The sequence below is a fragment of the Cebus imitator genome, unplaced genomic scaffold (assembly GCF_001604975.1).
Source record: "Cebus imitator isolate Cc_AM_T3 unplaced genomic scaffold, Cebus_imitator-1.0 Scaffold45, whole genome shotgun sequence".
NCBI classification, from domain to species: Eukaryota; Metazoa; Chordata; class Mammalia; order Primates; family Cebidae; genus Cebus; species Cebus imitator.
In genome coordinates, this window is record NW_016107360.1 from 6,540,275 (window position 1) to 6,563,110 (window position 22,836).

The following is a 22,836-nucleotide window of genomic DNA, read 5'->3' on the forward strand; positions in this document are numbered from 1 at the left end:
GGGTTTCACCATGTTGACCAGGATGGTCTCGATCTCTTGACCTCATGATCCACCCGCCTCGGCCTCCCAAAGTGCTGGGATTACAGGCTTGAGCCACCGCGCCCGGCGAGAAGTTTCATGTTAATTCTTAAAATACTTTAAATACATTAAACTATCCTCCAGTTTTCTTATTTTTAAAGACATGGATATAGTTATCCCAAATTAGTGCCTGGAATGATATTGGTTATTTAGAAACCCATCATCTAATATACAATATTTTCCTACTTATTTTGTTTATTGTCTGATTCCCTCCAAAAGAATATAAGCCTTCAGGAGGGTAAGGAGTTTGTCTATTTTGTATACCTGGCGTTTAGAACAGTGCCTATGCAATTGGAAGTCAAAGATGTTTAAAGGAATTAAATAAATAAAGGAACTAAAATTTTCTAAGAGATTCATTCAGGTGCATACACAAACTGAATAACTAGAAATGCACTGTTATATTTTTTTACAGAAGCAGCGTATAAAGCTGAAAGTTAAGGAAGTGAAGGGAAATGGCTAGTACAAGAGATATGATGTAGTATATTTCATCACTGGGGGAAAACTGCTGCTTTTCTCCTGCAACACTATTTCTGAATATCCCAAAATGGTTTGGTAATAAAACTCTGCAAATGGAATTTAGCAGTAAGGTGATAAATCAAAGCTATTCTTTAGAAATGTTATGGCGTAATTTCTCAAAGGAACTTAAAAAGTTTCCCATTGGACAAGGTTCTATAAAAACACACTTAAATCATCAGCAGGTATGGCCACTCAGCCTTGGATTCTAAGCTTAATACCCTGACAACATTCTAACAGCTCTATGAGGCTGCAGAAATGTAGCAGTAATATGAAGTTAGACCAAATTTCCATCACTTGTGCAAGGGCTAAGTGATGGTGTTTTCAGCATAAAATGACTTTGGAGGTCATCCACATGAATTCTCAGGTCTCCCTCCCATCTAAAATTCTATGGTTCTGTAACATATTTTGAAAGGAAAGAAGATATAGATCTTTTTGAATCAAAGAGTTTTAGTGATGAAAGAAACTTCAGAGATCATTTCATTTATTACATACTCAAAGTCTCTGGCTGGTTTTTTAATGGAGTCCAGATCTGGTACTCAAAACGTTAGAATTTCATTTTAGTAACCTTTCTACTTTGCTATGTGTATTTTCTCCTTTCTTAAAACATTATTTCTTTCAGAAGCATTCTTGGTTGTGAAACCTAAGGACCACCCAGGAATTTGTGTAGTGTGACAGAATCCACACAAAAATCCAAATGGCTTTTGTTCACTATAGTTGCACCTTCTCATTCCAAGAGCTGAGAAACCAAACGTTTTGTGTGTCCAGTACCTCTGTTCCCTCTGATGGTGTCCTTTTCTCCAAAACCACTTTAATGGATGGACTGGCAGTGTAGGTTTGTCAGTTATGAACTTCCCAGGCTGTAGAACTCCAGGGCAGGGGCCAGTGGACATGAGGCTGGACATAGAGTCCTCTAAGAGGGGTCAGAAAAGGGAATGATGTCCCTGACTCTCTGTATATCTATAACCATTAGAAACCTGGAATAGGTCTTTAAAAATGTAGAAGCGAGACAATGTTCTATTTCAGTGGCTTTTAGATAGGCTGCAGATTGCATCCCCTGGGGAACTTTTAAAGCCCTTCAGGCCTAGGCCTCAACTGAGGTCAACTGAATTAGGATTTCTGGACATTGCTGTTTTGTTCAAAGTGTCCCAGGTGCTGCTAATGTACAGCTACAGATAAGCTACACTGGTCTATTACATGACCTTACAGAAATAAAAATACACAAACAGAAGATAATTTCGTGTGCATATCAATTGCACAAAATCATGAAAAGACTTACCACCATCTAAATATTTACCCACCCTCAAAAAGTTTTAGTACTGCAAAAGCCATGCTGCTACAGGGTTATTATGGTCTGGTAACCTGAGAGAAAAAGCCTGGAATACAGGCACCCAGCATCATTCCAGACATACGAGTAGGCAAGGTAAGGAAGGAAGAAGTTCACCTACATTGTCTTCTATCTTTCCAAGGAGAAGGAAGATATTCTTAATTTTCCTCTATGAAAATTACATCATTAAATATCAAGGGATGATCATGAGCTTGTTGCTGGCAGGAGAGAAGATCAGAAAGTTAATAGAAAATGAGGTGCCTGCCCTTGCTTTACTCAATGTTTTATCAGTGCAATGCTTAAAAAAAGCCACTAGGCTGATCATCAAGAGCTTCTGGATGGTATCAGTTGAGTGAGACACTCCTATCATATAAAACAGAGGTTGTTTCCTCTTTACAACAGTAAGGAACTCACTTCTTCAATCACAGGCTCAATCTACTACGTGCTGCTAAACGTGAGCCCCCAACACTGAGGTATCTCTGAAAGAATCAAGGCAGGCTGTGTAGACATTGCCACACAGAGGCATGTTAACAGAATATACTGAATGATAACCTCCTGAAATTAAAAAAAAAAAAAAAAAAAAAAAAACAAAAAAAAAAAAAAAAAAAAAAAAAAAAAAAAAAAGCAGCCATACCTAAAGGAAATCAGGTCAGGCCTAATGAGAATCAGCTGGTAGGCTTTACCTATTCCTACTATTCTACTCTCTGTTGGCTTTCTTTTTTCTTGGAAACCTGTAATCATAAGTACATTTTCTTCAAAAAGATGAATAAGGAAATGCGAAAGAACATATTTCCTATGTTTTCCCTAAGGTAGACCTGTCATAACACAAATTCAGAAAGGAAAATCAATAAGAAGGGGTTTCTTTATATAATCCACCGTTTTCCCCCTGCTTTGAAACAGAAATCATCATTCACTACAGAAGCATCTGTAAGCAAAACACACTTTATCCTCTCTAGGGAGGAGAAAGGGTTAAACAGGTCCAGCTACTAGCAGGACCACAACAGAGCAGGACTGGCTGGGCCCAAACGTGCTCCTCCATCCCTTCAACTCCTCTAACTCACAGCTCCTTGTTTTTTTCTTTCTTGCCTTCCTTGAAATTCTCTCATGGAAATCTCATGCCCAATGATGTTTGCCCTATTTCTGGAAAGATAAAAGATAAAACTGCAGGAACAACCTGATTTTCCTCTAACATTTCAAAATATTTCAAGTCAAAACCTGAACCTTGGGGGGAAAAAAAAAAAAAGGAAATCTTTGAAAATACCTTCAATCACCGTCCAGGTTCACAAATAAATATCCAGTTACCAGACTCACAGCTTTCCTACTTTAAACAATGAAGAACTATTAACAAAGGAAGAAATGTTGAAAAATTTAGATGACAATGAATTTCATTGCTGCTTGCTTTCAGAGAGCTAACTTAGTAAACAAAAAGGGAGCTTGTCACAGATGAATGAACATTTCAAAACTGGCTAAAAAGAAGGACCCAAATGCCTGGTTGATTTACTTGTTCCTTATCTGCATTTCCCACTGATCTTCTCTTTAAGAGTTTAAGAAATTCACTCATTCACTCATGCATTCCTTCATGCCAAAGATATCACTGGATGACTTCTTGTGCCTTTCATTACCAAGAAGGAAAGATATGCACTTTAGGAACTATGAAAATATGTAAAGTAGGTGTGTGGGGGTCAACTCATTTAGGAAAATCATTGGTAGGTTGCTTTTAAGCACCTCTAAAATTATTTCCTTTAAAAACTTAGCTTGATTTGCTGACAGAATACCGTATGAATTGTTTAGTTTTTTAAATATTCTATTCTCGAGTCCAGTAACAACAGAAATGTCTTACTTTAATAGCCCTGGCATTCTCCTCCTGCCATATTCTATGGAGTAAACTGTAACTATTTGCTTGTTAACATCAATCAGTATTTCTACTTGTCCTATGGGAGCACAGAGGGCCTCCTCTATTGGGTCCTGCAGCTACATTTTCACAATTTAGTGACTTTTGTGGGAAAGGGATGAGAAATTACACACATCTCTTGTTCAGCTCTCTTCCCCATCCTCTGGTGGGTCTAAAAATGTAAGAATCCAGAACAGGCTCATCCCAGCCTCCAGGACCATTCCTTTTCTCCCATGGACCCTCTCCTCCTCACTGCTATTGGACCGTGTGGAGGGCCGCCATATGGCTGCACGCAGCCCCAGATGGCTCCATCTCCCTAAAAGGGGCGCTCAAGAACATAAAAATGCTGCTGTGTAGTTTTATTGTAGCCCCTTCTCATTTTCCTCCATCTGTCCTCCATATGGTTTATGCAACTCTCTTCAGCTCCTGCATACCCGCGTCTTTGATAATGAGGGTTGCTTACCTGACCAAGATAAAGAACTAGAATTCACCTTTGTCAGTGACAAGGGGCCTTGTTACTTTAAATATCTGATTTGCTTAGTATTCGAACTATTAATACCTGCTTTTCTTCAATTTGCATACACTTGTTTTATATTTATTATATTTCTTGTAATCTTATTAACAGAAACCACATGGCGGCTTTTCTGTTGAGTTTTCTCCAAGTGCCACAGTTGAGGTTTGAAGAGCTACAATTAAGCATCTCTTTTATATACATATTAATCACTTTCTCCAAAGTTGACTTTCCCATTTTCATAAAATCTTTCTTTGATGAAAGTTGTTACCATTTTTGCCACTCAGATGACTCTGCAAAACTCAAAAGTTTCACATGTGTCTTCCTCCCAAACTCTAAGGAAATGAGCATGAATTAGGTGAGGTGACCCCAACCAACCCCTTCATCCCCACTTAGGTTGGTGCTGGGAAAGTCAAGCCATGAAGTCCTGGTCCTCTTGGCTTTGTGAGCACAAGGTGGAAGTGATATATGTGATCCCAGGGGTTGGTATAACTGAGAAGAAAGCAACAGTAAGTCACTAGACAGCATGTAAACCACTATATTTCCCAATAGGAGGCAACTTCTGACATCAGCAACAATAATAAGAGTGATCTGTCATTCTCAGTGTGAAGTAGCGGGAACTTGTGAGCACCTGAGCCATTTTCTCAAAAGTAAAGAGAACACAAACTAATACAATTAGAAAGAAAAAGAAATCAAGCTAGGCCTGTGCAAGTTTTAATAATTTCCCCGCTTGCTAATGTGACCCAGACACGAAGTCTTACATTATAGAACTGTAGTGTTATTAAGAGGAAGAAAATATTCAATCTTTCCAAACGTCTACTAAAGTGTCTTTTCCATGACAGATAATTTGCCTATACTCTAGTTCAAACCACCTGTGTAAAGCAGTCTGGTAGTCAGTAGACTGAAAATTAGACCCACTTCCATGATGATTATATTTGATGAAGCAGAACATTAGAATAGTGCTAAAATGCACAAAATATTAATCTATAGACATACAAAATCAACCCAGCAAATGCCAAGAGAATGTGTTTTTTTTTTTTTTTTTAGTGGTGTAAACACTAAAAATGTTTACATTTTTAGGGTATATAAATGACAGCTATTGATTTTGTCTTCAAATATATGCAAAATAAGGTATCTATCTGAATTTTAAAACCAAACAATAACTTTTCTGTAGGATACATGATTAGGTCATTTTTATACTTTTTTTGGTGCCCATTTACGTATTTCACACATCCTTATTTCTCTTATTGTCCTTAATAACGGAATATAGACCCAGACATCACTGATGTTCAGGCACAACTCCAGGAACACAAGGAAATTCTTGTTCCCACCTAAGCTGTCATTTAACAATCCTTCCTGCACAGTAAAAATCTAAGAATCTCACAGGTTCTATGGTAGGAGCAAAAAGTGCATTTTCGTTAGGGAACCAAGTTGTAAAATACAGGCTACAGTCAGAGGCCTATTCATTGGAATAACAACTCCAGCATGGAACAAATTATAAATTCTGGTTAAGAGAAGCAAGTACTCTCCCTTCTGAGATAAAAGAAGTTACGGATAAGTCATTTTGTAAGTCGAATAGTAGGTTTTCCAAAAGTACATAGGTGAAAAAGCAAAATGGGTGTTCTACTCTCAGATTATATTTAAAAGACAAGAAGTCTGATCAACAAGGCTTTAGCGCACTACAATTTCTGCTCTGAAAAGCTGTATCATAGCCTGCACCTCAGGGCTTGTTCTGACCAAGCAGTTTGTAAACCACTTGGAAAAAGGCAGAAGTTGCCACTAACCATGTAGCTGCTGAGTAGCTGCATTAATTGTTGACATTTGGCACGGAGGCTGCTGCTCCCAGCTCAGCAGTGCCTACATGCCAGGTGAATGCCTGCGAACCCTCCTCTCTTTTGTATTTCTTTTCATTGAACATGGGCTATTGAATGTTGGCCTCTTGCCAACTGTCTTTAGGTGAGATTTGGGGAAAATTGCCAAAGAAACAAGAACAGCTGCCTTCATATCATTTTCTTTGTACAGCTACTTCCCAGGGAGCTGCTTGGGATCTACATGTGTCCATTTACTGGATTTAAACAAATCAGCACAAGGCAAGAGATGAGTTGCACAAAGCATATGCTATTTCTCCCCACCCCGGTTTCAGCTAACAGTGGGAACCTTGCCCCTGAGGGTACTGACAAGGGCATCAGCTGCTGTGAGTCTGGAAGCATGAGCTACTCAGAGCCTTACCTGTTTCTTTGTCCTGGACTTCTTCCAGGTGCAAGTCATTCAAAAGGTGCTCCAAAATCTTCTCTGGGGTCCCAGACACCACCACGTATCTGTCAGAGAGCAGAGAGTCCACTGAGTCATCCTCGGTGGAAGACTGCGAGCGGCTGCTCCATTCATCGTCCTCATCCTCCTCGTCGATGTATTTGAAATAAGGCACATCGAAGGTAGGCAAGGGCAGCTCTCGGTCTGAGAGCGCTGCGGCGGAATCTTTCCTCTCCAAATGAGGGTCAAAGACCCTCAGCCGAGAGCTGCCCATTGTGAACGGTTACTAACAAAGGCATCCCCTAAATGCTAAGAGATCTTGCCATCCCTGTCCTTTCACTGGGAACTGAGTCCATCTGGCTGCTAAGAGCTCTGCAGTCAGCTAGAACGCTGGAGAGGCGGAGAGAAAAGAGAGGGAGGGAGGGTAGAGGAGGCAGAGAGCGAGTGAGATGGAGCAAGGAAAGGGAAGGCAGGCAGGGAAAAGGAAACGGGAGCGCGTGCCTCTGTGGCTGCAGGGAAACTCTCACCTCCAATGGCTCTCCGCACTCCCAGCTGTGGGGGCTGGGCCACAGCACTGCACTTTCTTCAGCACCAGCACGCTCTGGTCTTGCTCTTTAACCTGAACAGTCGTCACTTCATCATCTTGCTTTAATTGTGGACAGGGATGATGGATGAGAGAAGGAAAAAGAGAGAGAAAATTAAAAGGGCGGGGGAAGGAGCTAACTAAAGCTGCATTTTCTAGAGTTGTTTTACAGTATCATCTCTTTAAAGATTCAAAATAAATTAGGAGTCTGGTCCAAAATCTCCCTCTGATAGTAAAGTATCCAGGCCCAAGTGCTATGAAAACTTAAAACATTAGAGAGACATAAATAGTTTAAAGGAAATAAAAAAAACAAAGTAGAAGTGGAATTCAGAGTTTATTTTGAAAACTACCTGAACAATTTAGAAATTGCAAAGTTCAAAGTTTCAAAAAGTACAAATACTAATTACAAGCATACTATATTCTCTTTTACCTGGTAGATGTTTACTAAACACTCTATTAAAGTTGAAAAATCATAAAAAAAACATACATTATTTAAACAATAAGACAGTGAGTTAAGCCATATTCAATAGCTGTAATCACCCTTACTTTAAAAGGCAGGCAAGGGAAAAAAAAAAAAAAAACTACCCACTCCATCACTCAGTTCAATTTTTTTTTCAGACTTGAGATGGCCTTCAAATTTATCATGTACTTGTTTTGGCAGAACACAAGCAAAAATGGATCTCTAGTTAGAATCTCATCTAGGCTGAAATTTGGATGTCATGGGTGAGTGCACAGACTTTCTTCACCTCAGTCCCTTTTTAAAAAGGAAAGACGGCTGAACCATCATTCATTTCTGCATACACAGCTTCCACAGCCCAGAGCGAATGTGGCCCGCTGACGTGGCTCTGTCACAGAGGACAGCTTTGCTGCTGACCCAGCAGGCTGGCCTCAGACTCTGAGAGTCATAAACACTTCCAGAGTGTTAAGTGTGAAATTCTTTCGACGTGCAACACCCAGTAAGCATAAGGTAGTCCGGGAAAAAAGAACTATAAGATGCATGTCAGAAAATCTAGCTTCCCTATTTCTGAGGATTTGAGCAAAAGATTAAAGCAAGAAAACTTGAGAGTAAGTAAGTTTCACTTTAAAAATGGTATCACCTCTTTAAAAAGTGTACTACATGCTTAGGGTTCCTAGCACGTTTCCCCTAATGACAGAAAATCCTACCTACCTAGGCTCAGGTACAAACATAAAAGAGGATATCCCCGCCCCCAACAGAGAAAAAAATACCCACTGTGCCTTATTAATTGGTTCTACAGGCTACTCGGGGATGTCAATGTATTTTATTCACCTTTCATAAGAATAGGAAAGTACTAATCTTGCCCTAATTGCCAGCCAAATCAGTAATAAAATTGTGATTTTACCTCCCGGTAATCTGGTTCCTAAGAAAATGTAATAAGCTAATCATTTAAGTCCTCCAGGATTTTCTTAAAAACAAAAAATATTTGTCATTCTAAACAGCAATATAATTTTATGATCATTCATTTTTAATCTTTTAGTGGTAAATAATTTCACTATGTAAAACCGAGGTATTACATTTCAGCAAGGTCAGAAGCGCGCAGTTACTGTGGCAATTAATGCTGGATATTCATTGTTAAACTCTCTGGGGACGACAGTAGGACTCCTGTAACATGAATACCAATGTGTAATTGCTATCTTTCATTTTTCCAAAGGGGTTCTTTTGTTATCCATGTGGCTGAAGTGAAATAAGGTGGCTGAAGAGAAATGCATACATTGACCGAAAAAAAAAAAAAAAAAAGCAGAATGAGGGTCTGGGATGCTGAGACACATAGGACAAATGAATAATTCTGTTCTCTGAAAGGACAAAAATCTTTCCCTTAAATCGTGTGCCAATACTCATTTTATATGAGCTTGCTGTCATTCTGAAGCACGTTTTACATTCTATGTGCATGTGATATATGGCATTATTAACTTCCACAGGCCATGCACATACATATGGATGGGAAGGGCTTCTCTAATGCCTGTGTAACTAATATGTATTACATGGCTGTGCACACAGCAGCCACACTCTGCCGGGCAGGGGAAGAGCTGAATCATATTGATGTACTATCAATAGCATCTATGTCATTGTGATAGTTTTCCATTTTGAAGACCTGTTAAAAGTGAAGAAGAGAAAAAGCAGAAAAATTAATGTATAAAGGGAAATATGTTATCTAAAATTGCCATAAAAACATAATAATCCTCTGTATTACATCTGGCTCTCAAGAAGGAAAGGTAATTTAATGTTTCCTGACCCAGGTATGCTTGACTAATTTCTCATCATGAGAAAGAACAGAATCATCATAGCTGAGGTTCTGGGTATGAAATTTTGTTCTTGTGCTTGCTTGGTTAAGATTAAAAATATTAAGAGAACTAATAACAGAAAATATATTCAGTAACAAATAGTTCATAAAATGCAGGTAAAGTATTAAAACACTTAAGTGACGTTCATTCAACAAATAGTGAGGGCTTCCTTTGCATAAGGCACTGTTCTGGACACCAAGTGGCAAGTGAAGATGAGTGAGGCAAGTATCCTGCTCTTGACTGGCAAGTTAATAGGCTCCATGACAACATAAGTATAACAGGGTGACCACCCTAAGATGTAGCCAAATGCAAGAGACAATGCAAAAGTAGAATCCATGGGATCTGACAATCAAAGATAATTATGGGTGACGGAAAGAATGGAAACACCATTAAACAGGGGAGAAAGTGTATGAAGGAGCGATTCTAGGGAGACGATGCTTCTGATTTTAAACATTGACAATTTGTACTAAGACAGCCTGCCTGCCATAGATGTTTAGCAAGCAGTTAGAAATAAAGAACTAGGCCTCCTCTAGACAAAGGTCAAGGAAAGAGACAAATTTAAGAATTATTTAAGCTTTGGTAGTGGATGAGATTGTTAAGGAGTAGCAGGAAAGAGGCAGAACTATGAACATTGGGGATTAAAGGAACTAAAAGCAGAGTAAGGGGAAGAATTAAAGAGGGAGAATATTAGAGAAATGGGGGAACCTACTTACAGAGAGACCATGAAGACTACCACCAAGATGAGCCAGGAGGAGAGCCAGGAGAGCACTGTATTAGGAGACCCCAGGAGAAAGCCTGCCTGACACTAACGTTTACAAAGATGGTAAGTCTAAGAAAAAGTGATGATGAGGGCACTTTAGGTCAAATGTGTTCAACTGTGAGTGAACAAGGAGGAAAAGAAGACTACATCTTGGAAATTTCCTTATAAAAAAAAGAAGTCAGCTTGAAGATGCCCATTCCTCTAAAATCAAACCTTTCTGAAGCAGCCAGTACCAGAGAACCTTTCAGATGGCAAATGCTGAGAATCATCCAGCTCAACCCTACGACATTCAAGGAGTCATACAAGCAGCACAACTTCCAATGCTGTTTGCCTTTAGGTTTGTGAACACATTAACCGAAGATGCATTTGTCGCTAATAGCTTGTTATACCTCTTTTCATCTCACAACTTTCTTGGCCTAATTCTTATTTATCCCAGAAAGTTCACTTCAAGAATCACCTCATCCAGGTAGCCCCTGGCCTTCAGTTTGATCTTGTTGGCCCTTCTGTGTGACCTCACAGCACCACATGTATCCTTCTGACTCAGCACTCTGAGGAGCACTTACTGATGCACTTTCTGTCCCTGCCTTGCCCAAGCTCACTTGTGGGTGAGTAACCTATCTTCTTTCACTTTGAATTCCCAACAATTAACCAGGTATTGACATTTCACAGACACTTATTTCATAAACATAAACATAAACATTTACTGAATATGTTTATAAACAAAAGGATGAATGAATGCATGTGCATTTTAAAGTGGAGGTTTAGAGAGCAACATATTAAATCTCATTTTTCTTTTTTGGGGGGTGGGGGGACATTCACTCTGTCACTCAGGCTGCAGTGCAGGAGCACAATCTCAACTCACTGCCACCTCTGCCTCTTGGACTCAAGTGACCCACTTCAGCCTCTTGAGTAGCTGGGACTACAGGCACACACACCAACGATGCCCAGCTAATTTTTTATTTTATTTTTTTGTAGAGACAGGGTTTCACCTTGTTGCCTACGCTGGTCTTGAACTCCTGAGCTCAAGCAATCTGCCCATCTCAGTCTCCCAAAGGACACCTTAAATCTCTGAATATATTTCACTTGGTGAATTGTGATAGAGCCCAGAGAAGGGACATTTTGCTGAGAGGTGCTCTTCCTAAGGAGGGATCGTCAAACTCCACTGGTGGTCATCAAACTCTGCAGAGCACTGGCCTTCCCAGCTCTGCATCCTGACCATCAGCTTAGCTAAGGCACTCAAACAGACAGTGCTAACCTGAGAAGAACAGCTGGCATGCTTGTTAAATTGGACAATGGCAAAGTAAGGAAAGGAGTTACATAACAGATCAGAAAGACCTGCTCTAATTCAGGATCTTAGCCTGAGAGTGGCTTGAGGCAAGAACCAAGCCTTGGCCACTACTTAATATATGAAAAGTATTTTGTGAAGTATAAAACATCATGCAATTATTAGTTACTGGACCATTAATAGCTAATATAATTTTATTCCATAGTGGCAGAGGTAATGACAACTCAAGAACTAAGGAAGACAACACTGCCATATGCAACAAACAGAACCACTAGGAATGGGCAACTGGGGAGGAATCAGCCACCACTAGGCAGATAAACCTATAACAACTAACAGTAGCTGAGGGCTTACTGTACCACAGGCAAAGCTAAGAGCTGAAGATCCACTATCTTACCTAATCACTATAATGATCCTTTGAGATTAATGCTATAAAAATTCCTATTTTACAAGGAATTTTTGTAAAATATTCCTTGTAAAATTTTTGTAAAATAAAATGGAGACGGGAGCCCAGAGATTAAATAAGACAGATCACAGAGCAAAGTTGAGATTGAACCCAGACAGGCTCGATGCGAGTGCTCTTAACCAGAACCACAAATGTCCCCTAAGATGGCCAGTGCTCTATATTATAGATGACAATTATCAAAGATGCCACTTTCCCTCGTGCTGACTGCCAGTGCAGGGCAATTGTTGGTGGGTCAGGCAACAGGGGTGACTAGCCAAAGTCAGGGTCAAAAGCTCGAGCTAGCATAGCCAGTTTTTAGTTCCAGATGGCCCGTCTGGTTTGGGAAAGCCATACAAGGGCTTTCATTCCAAGAGAGGAAGAGAGTTGGCAGGAGCTGAGTGCAGTGGTGTGACCATAGCTCAACCAGCTCAGATCAGGCAGCGCTCGAGACCCTGCAAGGGCAAAATGAAGTGCCGACCAGACCCGAGGCAGGGACCAAGGCAGAAACAGAGTTAAACATGGCAGGGACTGGCTTTAGAGGAAGGCGATGTTTGTGGGCACCCATGTCTATGCAACTTGGGGCACAGAGACATACAGGTTAAGGCTGGTGGAGGTGGAGCTCCTGGTATGTAAGCTGCCTCGGGCCTGCTGTGCTCAAGAAGTGGGTGGACATGAATTACAGACTTTAACATGGTTAATTTTATGTTATGTAAATTTTACCTTAAAATTGAAAAAAAAAAAAAAAGAGCAGATATGAGTCTGTGGACACAGGTTTGTTGGCCAGGGGCCAAGTGAATCTGCCCCCAGGAGCCACAGGGAGCTCTGAGAAATATGTCCTGAGAGGTACAATTTAGGTAGCCAGAGGTCCAAGAAAGAAGAGTTCAGGAGGATAAGTAGCAGCAGGTTATTTCCACTTTCCCAGCCACTCTGCCCTGTGGGAGAGGAAGCCCTGGAATTACTCATGATGTTCTAGAAAGGTGACTTTCCACTAGTGGGTGCTGAGATAAAAGTGACTGATTGTGGACCAATTTAAAGAAGTACTAACAGCAGAGATGGACCCAGCTCTCTCCCAAGATGAAGCAGAGTGTGTCAACATATCATAAAAAAATGAAGATGATTCTGGATTGAGAGTCAGGGCCATGCTCTGCACCCTTTCCAACATAAAGATTCTATAAAATTATTCTTAATTCCACTTTTCTCACAGAAGCCCAAAGTGTTGGCTCTCCCTAAATGGGAAGAAGGCACATGATTTAGCAGTTAGGTATCTCTTCCCATCTTGCACTATGGAAATTCACCTAAAGCCTAGCTGACCAAGCCACCAATGCCCACATCTGTTTCTGTTCTATAAATGTGGGTACAGCAGAATTAGAATGCTTATCTGAAAAAAAAAATCTCCTCCAGCCAAAAAGAATTTTGTTGAGAACAACCCTTAGATAATTTGCTGAAAATATATCTCATGATTCTTTTTCTCATGAAAACAAAGTAAACAGATATTTTATAAAAAGGTCAAAAGAATATTGCTGGCAAGACAGAACTGATTAAGAGAGATTAAGTTAGCAGATGTATGTCAAGGTGAGCCGCTTAGACTCAGCCGACCACAAAGGAGCTGGCCTAACAAATACGTCTTTGTACACGATACTCTGGCAGAAGGAGAGTATTTAGACAATGATAATTAGTTCTTTCCTTTTTTTAATCCCACACATATTAAGATTAATAACTGTAATGAAAGCCTAAATAAGATTAATAAAATTCATCATTCCAACATTTATAAAATCTAGGTAAAGTCTGACTTTTATAGATATGAAAATAAACATATATTTCTTATGGAACTTCACCAAACTCCAACAGAAAACCAGTATGCATAACTAAACAAAAAGCTACTGGCTACTAGACAAAAACTTTATGTATTAAATGTCATCGCCTCTAGGAATATCGTCATATAAAACAATTTGTTTAATAACCCCAAAACCAGAGCAAGCCTGGGAATTTGATCCCAGGGCCAACTTCAGCTAGTATACCTACCGCACAATGGGGCAGAAGCGATGGGATAGACTGTAGCATCTTGAAATATAAAGTCAATGCCTTTTTATTATGAATATATTTCAACATGCTGTATTAGCTTGACAGATCATTCTGGATACTGGCAGGAAAAAGCACACTCAGCAAGGGTTTTGAAAGTGTTTAATGAAGGGGCTATTTACAGCTGTGTAGGTAGATTTGACAAAACTAAGTAAAAATGGTGAGAGATAACCAGGACTAGAAAAGAGGGAGATCTTAACTAGCCCTGGGCTGGAAGGGGTAAGGGGAGGTAAAAGTAAGTATTGGATCCCTTTGGGAGCTAGAGGCATAAATGAGAAGCTACCAAGGAGGAGTTGTGGCCACTGCCAGAACTAAGGAGGAAGATGGACAGAGTGAGAGGAATACCCTGACCTCTCTCTCCTTCCTGCTTCTGATCTCTTGCCGATGCTTCCCACTGGCTGTATCCCATTCAGAGCAGGAGGACAAGAAATCCAGCGTGATGTATTCCATAGTGTGTGGTGAGGACTTGTCCCAGCACAGGGCAGACGTGAGAAGGGGATGCAAACAGAGACAGCCCAGCATGCTTCACATTTCACAGTTTCCAGCGAAGCGTGTGTGAAGTTTTCATTAATTTAGACTACACCATATTGGTCATGTATTTCATCTTCCTGCTGTCCAGAAAACAAGTCGAAAATCTAAAATCTTTAGGGTAGGGTGTGTTAGCATTTTGCTTCTTGACTGAATCCAATTTCTACATGCTTTATGGTTTTAACAGTCTTTCTTGTCTAATGCCTACATCAGTTTACTGTAATTTAGCTTCCGCAGCTTGCTTCACACTCTACATTTCCCATGTGACCTTTGAGAGTGGTTGGTCAATCACACAGGTGTTGCTGTTTATCATAAAAGCTTAAATTTTATTAAATCTTTTCCAGCAAGCTTCTAGTTCCAATATAAAAGTTCTTGGCTAATGACCAGATTTGGGAGTGGGACAGAAGGCAGAAGAGGGAGGAGAAATGGCAGGGCCAGTTCCACTCTGATGATAGCTGCATGAGAATAGTGGATGGGTTGCTTTGGTTTTCTGTCTCATCCCACCATCCAGAACAATGTCTGTTAAATGAATGGATGGCCTGGCGAATGATGGATAAGTGAACAGATACTATAAATCAGAATGGCTCAAGGTCAAAAGAGGCAGAGGCTCAGACTCAGAGGAAGTTAAGTCCAGGGGGTAATCTAGGGTAGAAAAGGAAGATTCAAGCCTAAAGTCTGCACAATGAAAGAACTAAATCTAGTCCATTGTAGCCAGGAACCAAAGCTGTAAAGTCAGATCTAGGCTAAGTCTGAGTAATGGGCATAGCTCTCTGACAGCACACATAGAGTCTGATTCTGACTCCAGGGTCTTTGGAGCCAGTTCTCACCCAGGAAGACGTCCGTCCTCAAAGGGCTGAGTTCACAGCTGTAGATAAGGCCTGAACCTATACTGAGAGGATATGGGTTACAGGGCTTGCCTTATCTAGAGTCAAATCCTGGCAGCCATCCAATAGCTGTTTTGCTGGGAGAATAAAAATATACTCCCCAAACTCCAAAGTATCATCTAAAAAATAAGGCCATTATGCACCTCCCAGGACTTTTAGGCACTAAAAAAGACAATGAAGGCCCACCACAGTCTCCTGCCACCCCAACTACAGTTCAATCACTAATGACTAGATAAATCTAATTTGTTTAACAATTTACACGCCTTACCAAGAACCTTTCCACCAAGCAGCAACCCAGGGATATGGTCCATTTCTCTCTAGTTCATGGATAATAACCAATTTTTAACAGAGTAAAAATTAAACTCAGATGATGGGATCCCTTCAAAGAACTTATGGCCTGAATCAAATTAAACTGATATCCACCTAAGCAAAGACAGACCGGGTTCAAATCCTAGAGTTGCCATTTACAGGTATTGATCGACTTATGACCTATGCAACTTACGACCATTAGACTTTACGACCATAATCGCTAGCCAGACTGCTGCGTCTGGCAGTGCAAAAGTTGCCCAACTGGGCGTACGACAGTGCGGACCAGCTTCCGGCAGCACTACCATCTCCGTGTGCACCATTTCAACTGTTATCCCAGACTCGGTATAGCAATTTGTGTTTTGTGTCTTGGATATTTTTCATCAAACCCCTCCCAATAAACTTCTTATACATTTCGAAGCAATGGACCCAAACATCGAACGATTTGCAAGGATTGAACGGATGGCGCAAGATGTGTTTCGTCCGTATCGTGAAATTTATGAAGATAAGAAGAAACATACAATTCAGACAAAGCTCACCATGTTTATGAAAAAACCAACTCCGGTAACCCCANGCAAGGAAGCGGGCCCATCCACGAAATGGAGAAATTGCTATATATTTGGATGGAAGATCAAATTCAAAAACGGCCAATAAAATGTTTCGTACATGTTTATATATTTTGATATGGTTTGCAATTGGGAAAATGTTTCCTATGGTATTTTTTACACCTGTATTTTGTATTTTTGTATGCACCTGTATTTTGTAATTTTGTATGTTTTGCAAATATTAAACCAGTTGTACCGGTAATGCAGTCTTTTACTTAAACCTGACGAATGTAAAAATAAGAAACAAAATGGTGTAGAGATGATACAAATGGCATAAAATGAACAAAGAAAATTATGATATATAATAATAATGAAAGAAAATTATGATAAAATATGACTTAAAGATTTTTATAACATCATTTCACAGTACTGTACATATAGCCTACTCAACTTACAACCAAATTGTGTTACGACTGGTCTGTCTGAACCAATTGTGGTCGTAAGTTGAGCACTAGCTGTACTAGCTGAGTGGTCTATCTCTCTGAGCATCAGTTTTCTTGCCTGTGAAATGGGATAATCCCTACCTTATAGACCCAACTGAATACTGGACACAGAGAAAGCCCTCAATAAATAGAGGACAAAAAAATATACAAGCTATATTGTAACTGTATACCATCCAAGTGTACTAACACTGAAGTATTACAAAATTGAATTTGCATCAGGGTCTTGCTATAATTTTGTCTATGTATGTTTATATATAAATATCCAAATTTTAAAAACACACAAAAATAACATCATAAAACTTTTCCTACTGCAATGCAAACTGCTGCCTATGGTGCTGTATGTGCCATTGAGAGGGAGAAGGCATCACAGGAGTTAATTACAGAGCTCACGGAACCTACAGAATCGGAGGTTCCAAGCCCCTCTGCCAGAGAAGGACTAACGATGATGAAATTGATCATCTTCATGGGCATGTAGAGCTGTTTCTTTCTGGCATTCACGTCACCCCAAATCTCACTTGCCAAGAAGTGTACACCTCTAGAGATCAAAAACTAAAAGGAGACAAGGAAGTTCAGTTGTCTCTCTGACTCTTACATTTTTAAATATAAAATGTCAAGAGTTAGCTAACGCTCTGTGGGCTCTTGGTCTTTGGTCAGGGTTACTGATGATCTGCAAAGGCACAGTTGCATCCTGCATTGTTGGCATGACTGGAGTATAGACCGGATAAAACACAGCAGTGACAAACAAGATGTGATGCCAGCCATGGTCACCTGAGGTGAGACAGCTGGAACGCCACTGCTTTCTGCTGCTCTTCTGTTCCAGATATGGTGGTTATTTCCTTCTGCAGACTCGGAGGTACATCCACTCGCCCTGGTTAGAAGGCTTGAGGGAACAGGTGAAGGGTCAGCCAAACTGGGAAACCGCTGAGATTTTTCTGAGCCACTTACCACCTGCATGCTGTGGACCAGGGCTCTTCAGCAGTGCCTCAGTTCCCTGCAACTAAGCAGCCTGGGTCAACGGGCAACCGAGGGCATGGCACCGTGTGTACACAGGACCTGATAGAGGCCTATTTGAGAGCACGTCAGAAGAAATGAGGATCTTTCAGAAATCTAAATTAGATCCTTAAGCATTTCCTGAAATGTAGAAGAAGAAAGGGGAAAAAAATGCCAGTGACCAGAATCACTGCTTTTCACCAGCAGCCCAAAGATAGGACAGAAACCTACACTAAATTATGATTAAAGTTTCTACATTCTGGTTGCAGATATATTTGTCCCATGGGGTTTAAAAAAATCCATGGTAGCAGTTTTACAGAAGCCTTTACAACTGAATAACAAGAGAATAACATGACTTTTCAGAGCAGCATGAAATAGCTAGCCCTGAGTGGTTCCTATGGCCTTGACTTCTTTCAAACTCCTCCCATAGGATCTGAAACTGAGTTGTGTTTCATACCTCTGACTCAGTGAGGAACTAATTCATAAACAGAAATTATTTGAAAAAGCCAGTTCTTATCTCTGAGTAGACTCAGCAGAAGTATTCTTCAAACTTAAAAAGGAAATAAACCCTAAAAGATTGAAAGGCTTGAAGTCAAGGAACTCTATCACTTTTCCCAAATTTCCTGTGTGTGTCAATGTGCATCTGCATGCGTGTACGTGAGGATATGTTTTGTGTGTGTGTGCACGCATGCATGTGGAACTTCTGCAAGGGCAAAGCAGCAATCAAAAGGGGAGTTCCACTATTTACACAAGTTATGGAATGAAAAATTCCTAGCTAGTGTAGCAGTTGCCAGGTCACATGGAATGGGAGTGAGGAGATACAAAGCCTCTTAAGTAAACACTCTTGTTTTTTCATGTTTTGTACATTCCTTGGTGTTTTTAGGGAGGCAGGCCTTTAGTCTCTGCTGTAACCATCTCAGAAACTTCATTTCACAGTTTGAAACAAGGTTGGGTGAAAGGTAGACAAAGTGTTACTTTTGGTGCTTGGAACAGTAACCGGAAGTTGGTATTGAAAACAGGTTAAGAGAATTTAAAATGTAATGAAATATTGCTAAAATGATTTGAGAGGCAAGTTAAAAAAAAAAAAAAACAGAAGGTAAAAAGAAGAAATAGAGAAGATTAAAATAAGACAAAGATAAATTTGCCTGCAAAGTAGCAGTTCTTTCCTGCTTTTTTTCCTAATGGAGGGGATAGGTGTGGAGGGAGGGACAGACTAGGGGAACAAAAAAGGAATTAGTATTTAAGTGAGGAATTAGTATTGCAGTGATACCACATACAAAAACAAATTCTCTTTTCCTGAATATTAATGTGCACCTGGAATGCCAAAGAAGGTCGAAATCCTCAAAAACCTGCCCAGGTAAGATCTTTGCTCCATAACCTGTGACCCATTAAAGTCTGTATCTACTCTTTACCAAGCATGGATTCTTCCAAAGACTTTTCTATATTACAAAGTGACTATTGGTTATGAACCTCCCTGCCTTTTCTGCTTGTCATTTCCAGGTGAACTCTCCAAGGGAGAAAACTTCTAATTTAAAACTTTAAATAGCCAATGAACTGGAATCCTGAAGCTGGAACAACTTTGGATTTTCACAGATTTGATGTGAAGTGCTTGACTGTGGGAAACATTTCAAACCACCCACAGTGTCCTTCTCTGTCAGCTCCAGTTCCACAAACTGAAAGCCTAGTGCTGAACACTGGGGATAAAAGTTCAATCAAATAAAACCTAGGAATGCTCTCAAAGAGTACATTTTTCACGTGGGAGATAGACATGTAACAGACAAAAATTTGCATGTTTTAAAAACAGTGATTTGGAGGTACGCTGCGGGTAGCGGCTAGCTAATGAACCTAGCCAACATCACGAACTAGGTTACTTTCTTGGTATTTCTAAGGGTTCAAGGCAATAAGTGCTAGCATTTCCTTTGTTGTTGAGATTTGGGAATTCCAGATTTTGATCCTCCTCAGAACATTCTGATCTCAGGAAAACAATTCCAAATATTTAATGACTTGACTTGAAATATCATTTTAATGTCCTGATAACAGACACTTCTAGCTGGATATGCTAGATTAGCCATCTGTCCTTTATCAGCACCATTCTGCAGAGTAAGTTTTTAGAAGTTCTACCCACTGGAGTATTTTTAGAACATAAAAGAACAGAATGATTCTTGGCATTGATAGACATATTCGATCAGAGTGAAAAAAGAGCTATTCAGAACTTCCTGAGTAATCAATTGGTATCCTTTATAAAATGGTGACATTTTCCCAGAAAGAGTCCAACACTCAAATGCATGGATATTGCTGAATTTTGGGGGAAGGGTGTCTTCAAGTTACGAAAGGAATTTTAGAGCTAGAAGAAATCTTAGACCTCTAATATCCTGATTTATTAGATGAGAAGACTGAAGCTCAGGAAGGTAAAGTGATTTACTAAATCAATACTCAACATATTAACTTGGGAGGTAGTTTGTTCATCACAGAATTTCAATTCTCTCAAAATAAAATGAATTTCTTTGATGCTAGTAATAAAATAGTAAATTAACTGAAGAAAAATTATGCACGTGATACTTGATCAAGAAATCTTACATTACAAAAATAAATCACAGCTATATTAAAAATCCAAGTGAGGCCAATCAGTGGCTCATGTTTTTAGTCTTGGTGCTTTAGGAGGCCAAGCTGGGAGGATCTCTGAGCTAAGGAGTTGGAGACCAGCCTGGGCAACATAATGAGGCCTTATCTTTACAAAAACATCAAAAAATTAGTTGGGTGTGGTGGTACATGCCTGAAGTCCCAGCAACTCTGGAGGCTGAGGTGGGAGGATTGTGGCCGTAGTGAGTTCTGATCTTTCCATCACACTCCAGCCTGGGCAACAGAGTGAGACCCATGTATCAATAAAAACAAAATCTGAGTGAAAAGTGCAACTCCAAAAGAAATTAAAAAAATAAAATAAGCCGAGGCGGATGGATCACAAGGTCAAGAGATCGAGACCATCCTGGTCAACATGGTGAAACCCCGTCTCTACCAAAACTACAAAAAATTAGCTGGGCATGGTGGCGCGTGCCTGTAATCCCAGCTACTCAGGAGGCTGAGGCAGGAGAATTGCCTGAACTCGGGAGGTGGAGGTTGCGGTGAGCCGAGATCGTGCCATTGCACTCCAGCCTGGGTAACAAGAGCGAAACTCTGTCTCAAAAAAAAAATAAATAAAAATAAATAAAAATAAAATAAAATAAAATGAGGAAGGGATTTCTCATTTTAAAGACAATTTAAAAAATAAAGGGCCGGGCACGGTGGCTCACGCCTGTAATCCCAGTACTTTGGGAGGCCGAGGCGGGTAGATCACGAGGTCAAGAGATCGAGACCATCCTGGTCAACATGATGAAACCCCCGTCTCTACTAAAAATACAAAAAATCAGCTGGTCATGGTGGTGCATGCCTGTAATCTCAGCTACTCAGGAGGCTAAGGCAGGAGAATTGCCTGAACCCAGGATGCGGAGGTTGCGGTGAGCCGAGATTGCGCCATTGCACTCCAGCCAGGGTAACAAAAGTGAAACTCCGTCTCAAAAAAATAAAATAAAATAAAATAAAATAAAAAATAAAAAAAAGTATTAACAGTTTCAGTTGCGTGTATAAAATAACTATGAAACTAAGGAGAAAACAAACTTAGGGAAACAATATGACAAAATTTTATATCCTTCATATATAAAGAACTTATCCAAATAAATAAGAAAATTTCAGTGAAAAAAATGAGAAAGGAGAAAAATAAATTACTTACAGAACAAAGAGAAATAGGTTGATATAAGTTGCAAATATTCAACTTTACTAGAAATGCAAATTTGAACAAAATAGTATTTTCCTCCCTCTCCCCTGCCCCACCATCAAACCGACAAAGACACATAGTTTCTCCTTCTCAAATTATAATACTCAATGAAGGTGAAGGCTAGGATGAAGGGATTACAAAACAAGTAATTTCATATATTGCTGATTTAAATAAAAACTAGCACAAGCTTTATGGAGAGTGGTTGAGCAAAAACATAAAAGATATTAATGCAGTTTATAAGTGCTAATTATGCTGCTGGAAATTTATACTTAAGAATATGAATTTAGGTAAAGGTTTTCGGAGAGTTGTGTGTTACAGTTTATAATAGCAAAATTCCCCCAAATGGAAGAGTGGCTAAGTAAAGCACATTATGAAAATATGAGGAAAGCCTGAGAATACAAAGATTGGGGACAGCAAAGGGGTAGCAGAGGAATAGTGGTTTATGATTAAATTTTTATTTTCTTCCTTGTAGCTTTCCATTATTTCTAAATTCTCTATGAAGGGCACATATTACTTCTACAGTAGTAGAACAACTTTAAACAAAAAGTCTTTAGCAGAAATGTGATGTAAATTCTAGCAAGTTGCCTGTCACTTTACTCCAGACTGTTAAAACACCTGTAAATCTCTTCCAGATGAAACTTGTTTTCAAAAACAAATTAAGTCAGTGAAACAGGCCAAGGACTATGTATAATATACCAAATTTTTTTTTGGAACGTATATTTTATAGCTAGAAAATGGGGAAGGGAATGAATTGTAAACTCCAATATGCAACCTCCTTTAGATCTGAGATTTATATTATCTTTGTCATTTATGATTTGTGTCCTGACCTGGCCATAACCCAGGAAGTAAAAAAGATGATGCTTAATTTAGCAAATCTCTTACAGGAATGTGAGAAAACAATTTTCTGGAAACAAATACTTTATTCAAAGTGCACTCTTTCCTCCCATCTGGAATCCTTTCCTGGACCTCTCTTCTGTGTGTTTTGCCCGTTTTCTTTACTCTCCTGTGTGGGTTTTCACATGCTTCTGTCTCACTAAATGCTGGTATCTTTGGGGTTCACATCACACCTTGCTCATTTCTGTCTCTGTTCTATATCATGTGATGGCTTGCTCATAGGTGCTCAACAAATGCTTTTCTCAGTGAATGAAGGTAAGAACAAATTACTCTTAGCAAGATATTTTAAAATTTTGCTCTACTTATAAAAAAAGGTTATACTAACATTAAAATTATTTTGGCCATCAACAAAGTCAAC

At 39.6% G+C, this 22,836-nt stretch overlaps 1 protein-coding gene across 2 annotated transcripts in view; it reads right to left on the reverse strand.

Annotated features, from left to right (window-relative positions):
• RAPGEF5 (Rap guanine nucleotide exchange factor 5) overlaps positions 1 to 22,836 on the reverse strand; it is a 249,618-nt gene that overhangs the window by 67,404 nt on the left and 159,378 nt on the right. For both annotated transcript variants that reach the window (XM_017526967.2, XM_017526966.2), the window contains exons 10-11: positions 7,098 to 7,216; positions 6,550 to 6,638 (exon numbers count right to left, since the gene is read on the reverse strand). In XM_017526967.2, coding sequence (XP_017382456.1) covers positions 6,550 to 6,638; positions 7,098 to 7,216 — 208 coding nt within the window. The remainder of the gene's footprint in view (positions 1 to 6,549; positions 6,639 to 7,097; positions 7,217 to 22,836) is intronic.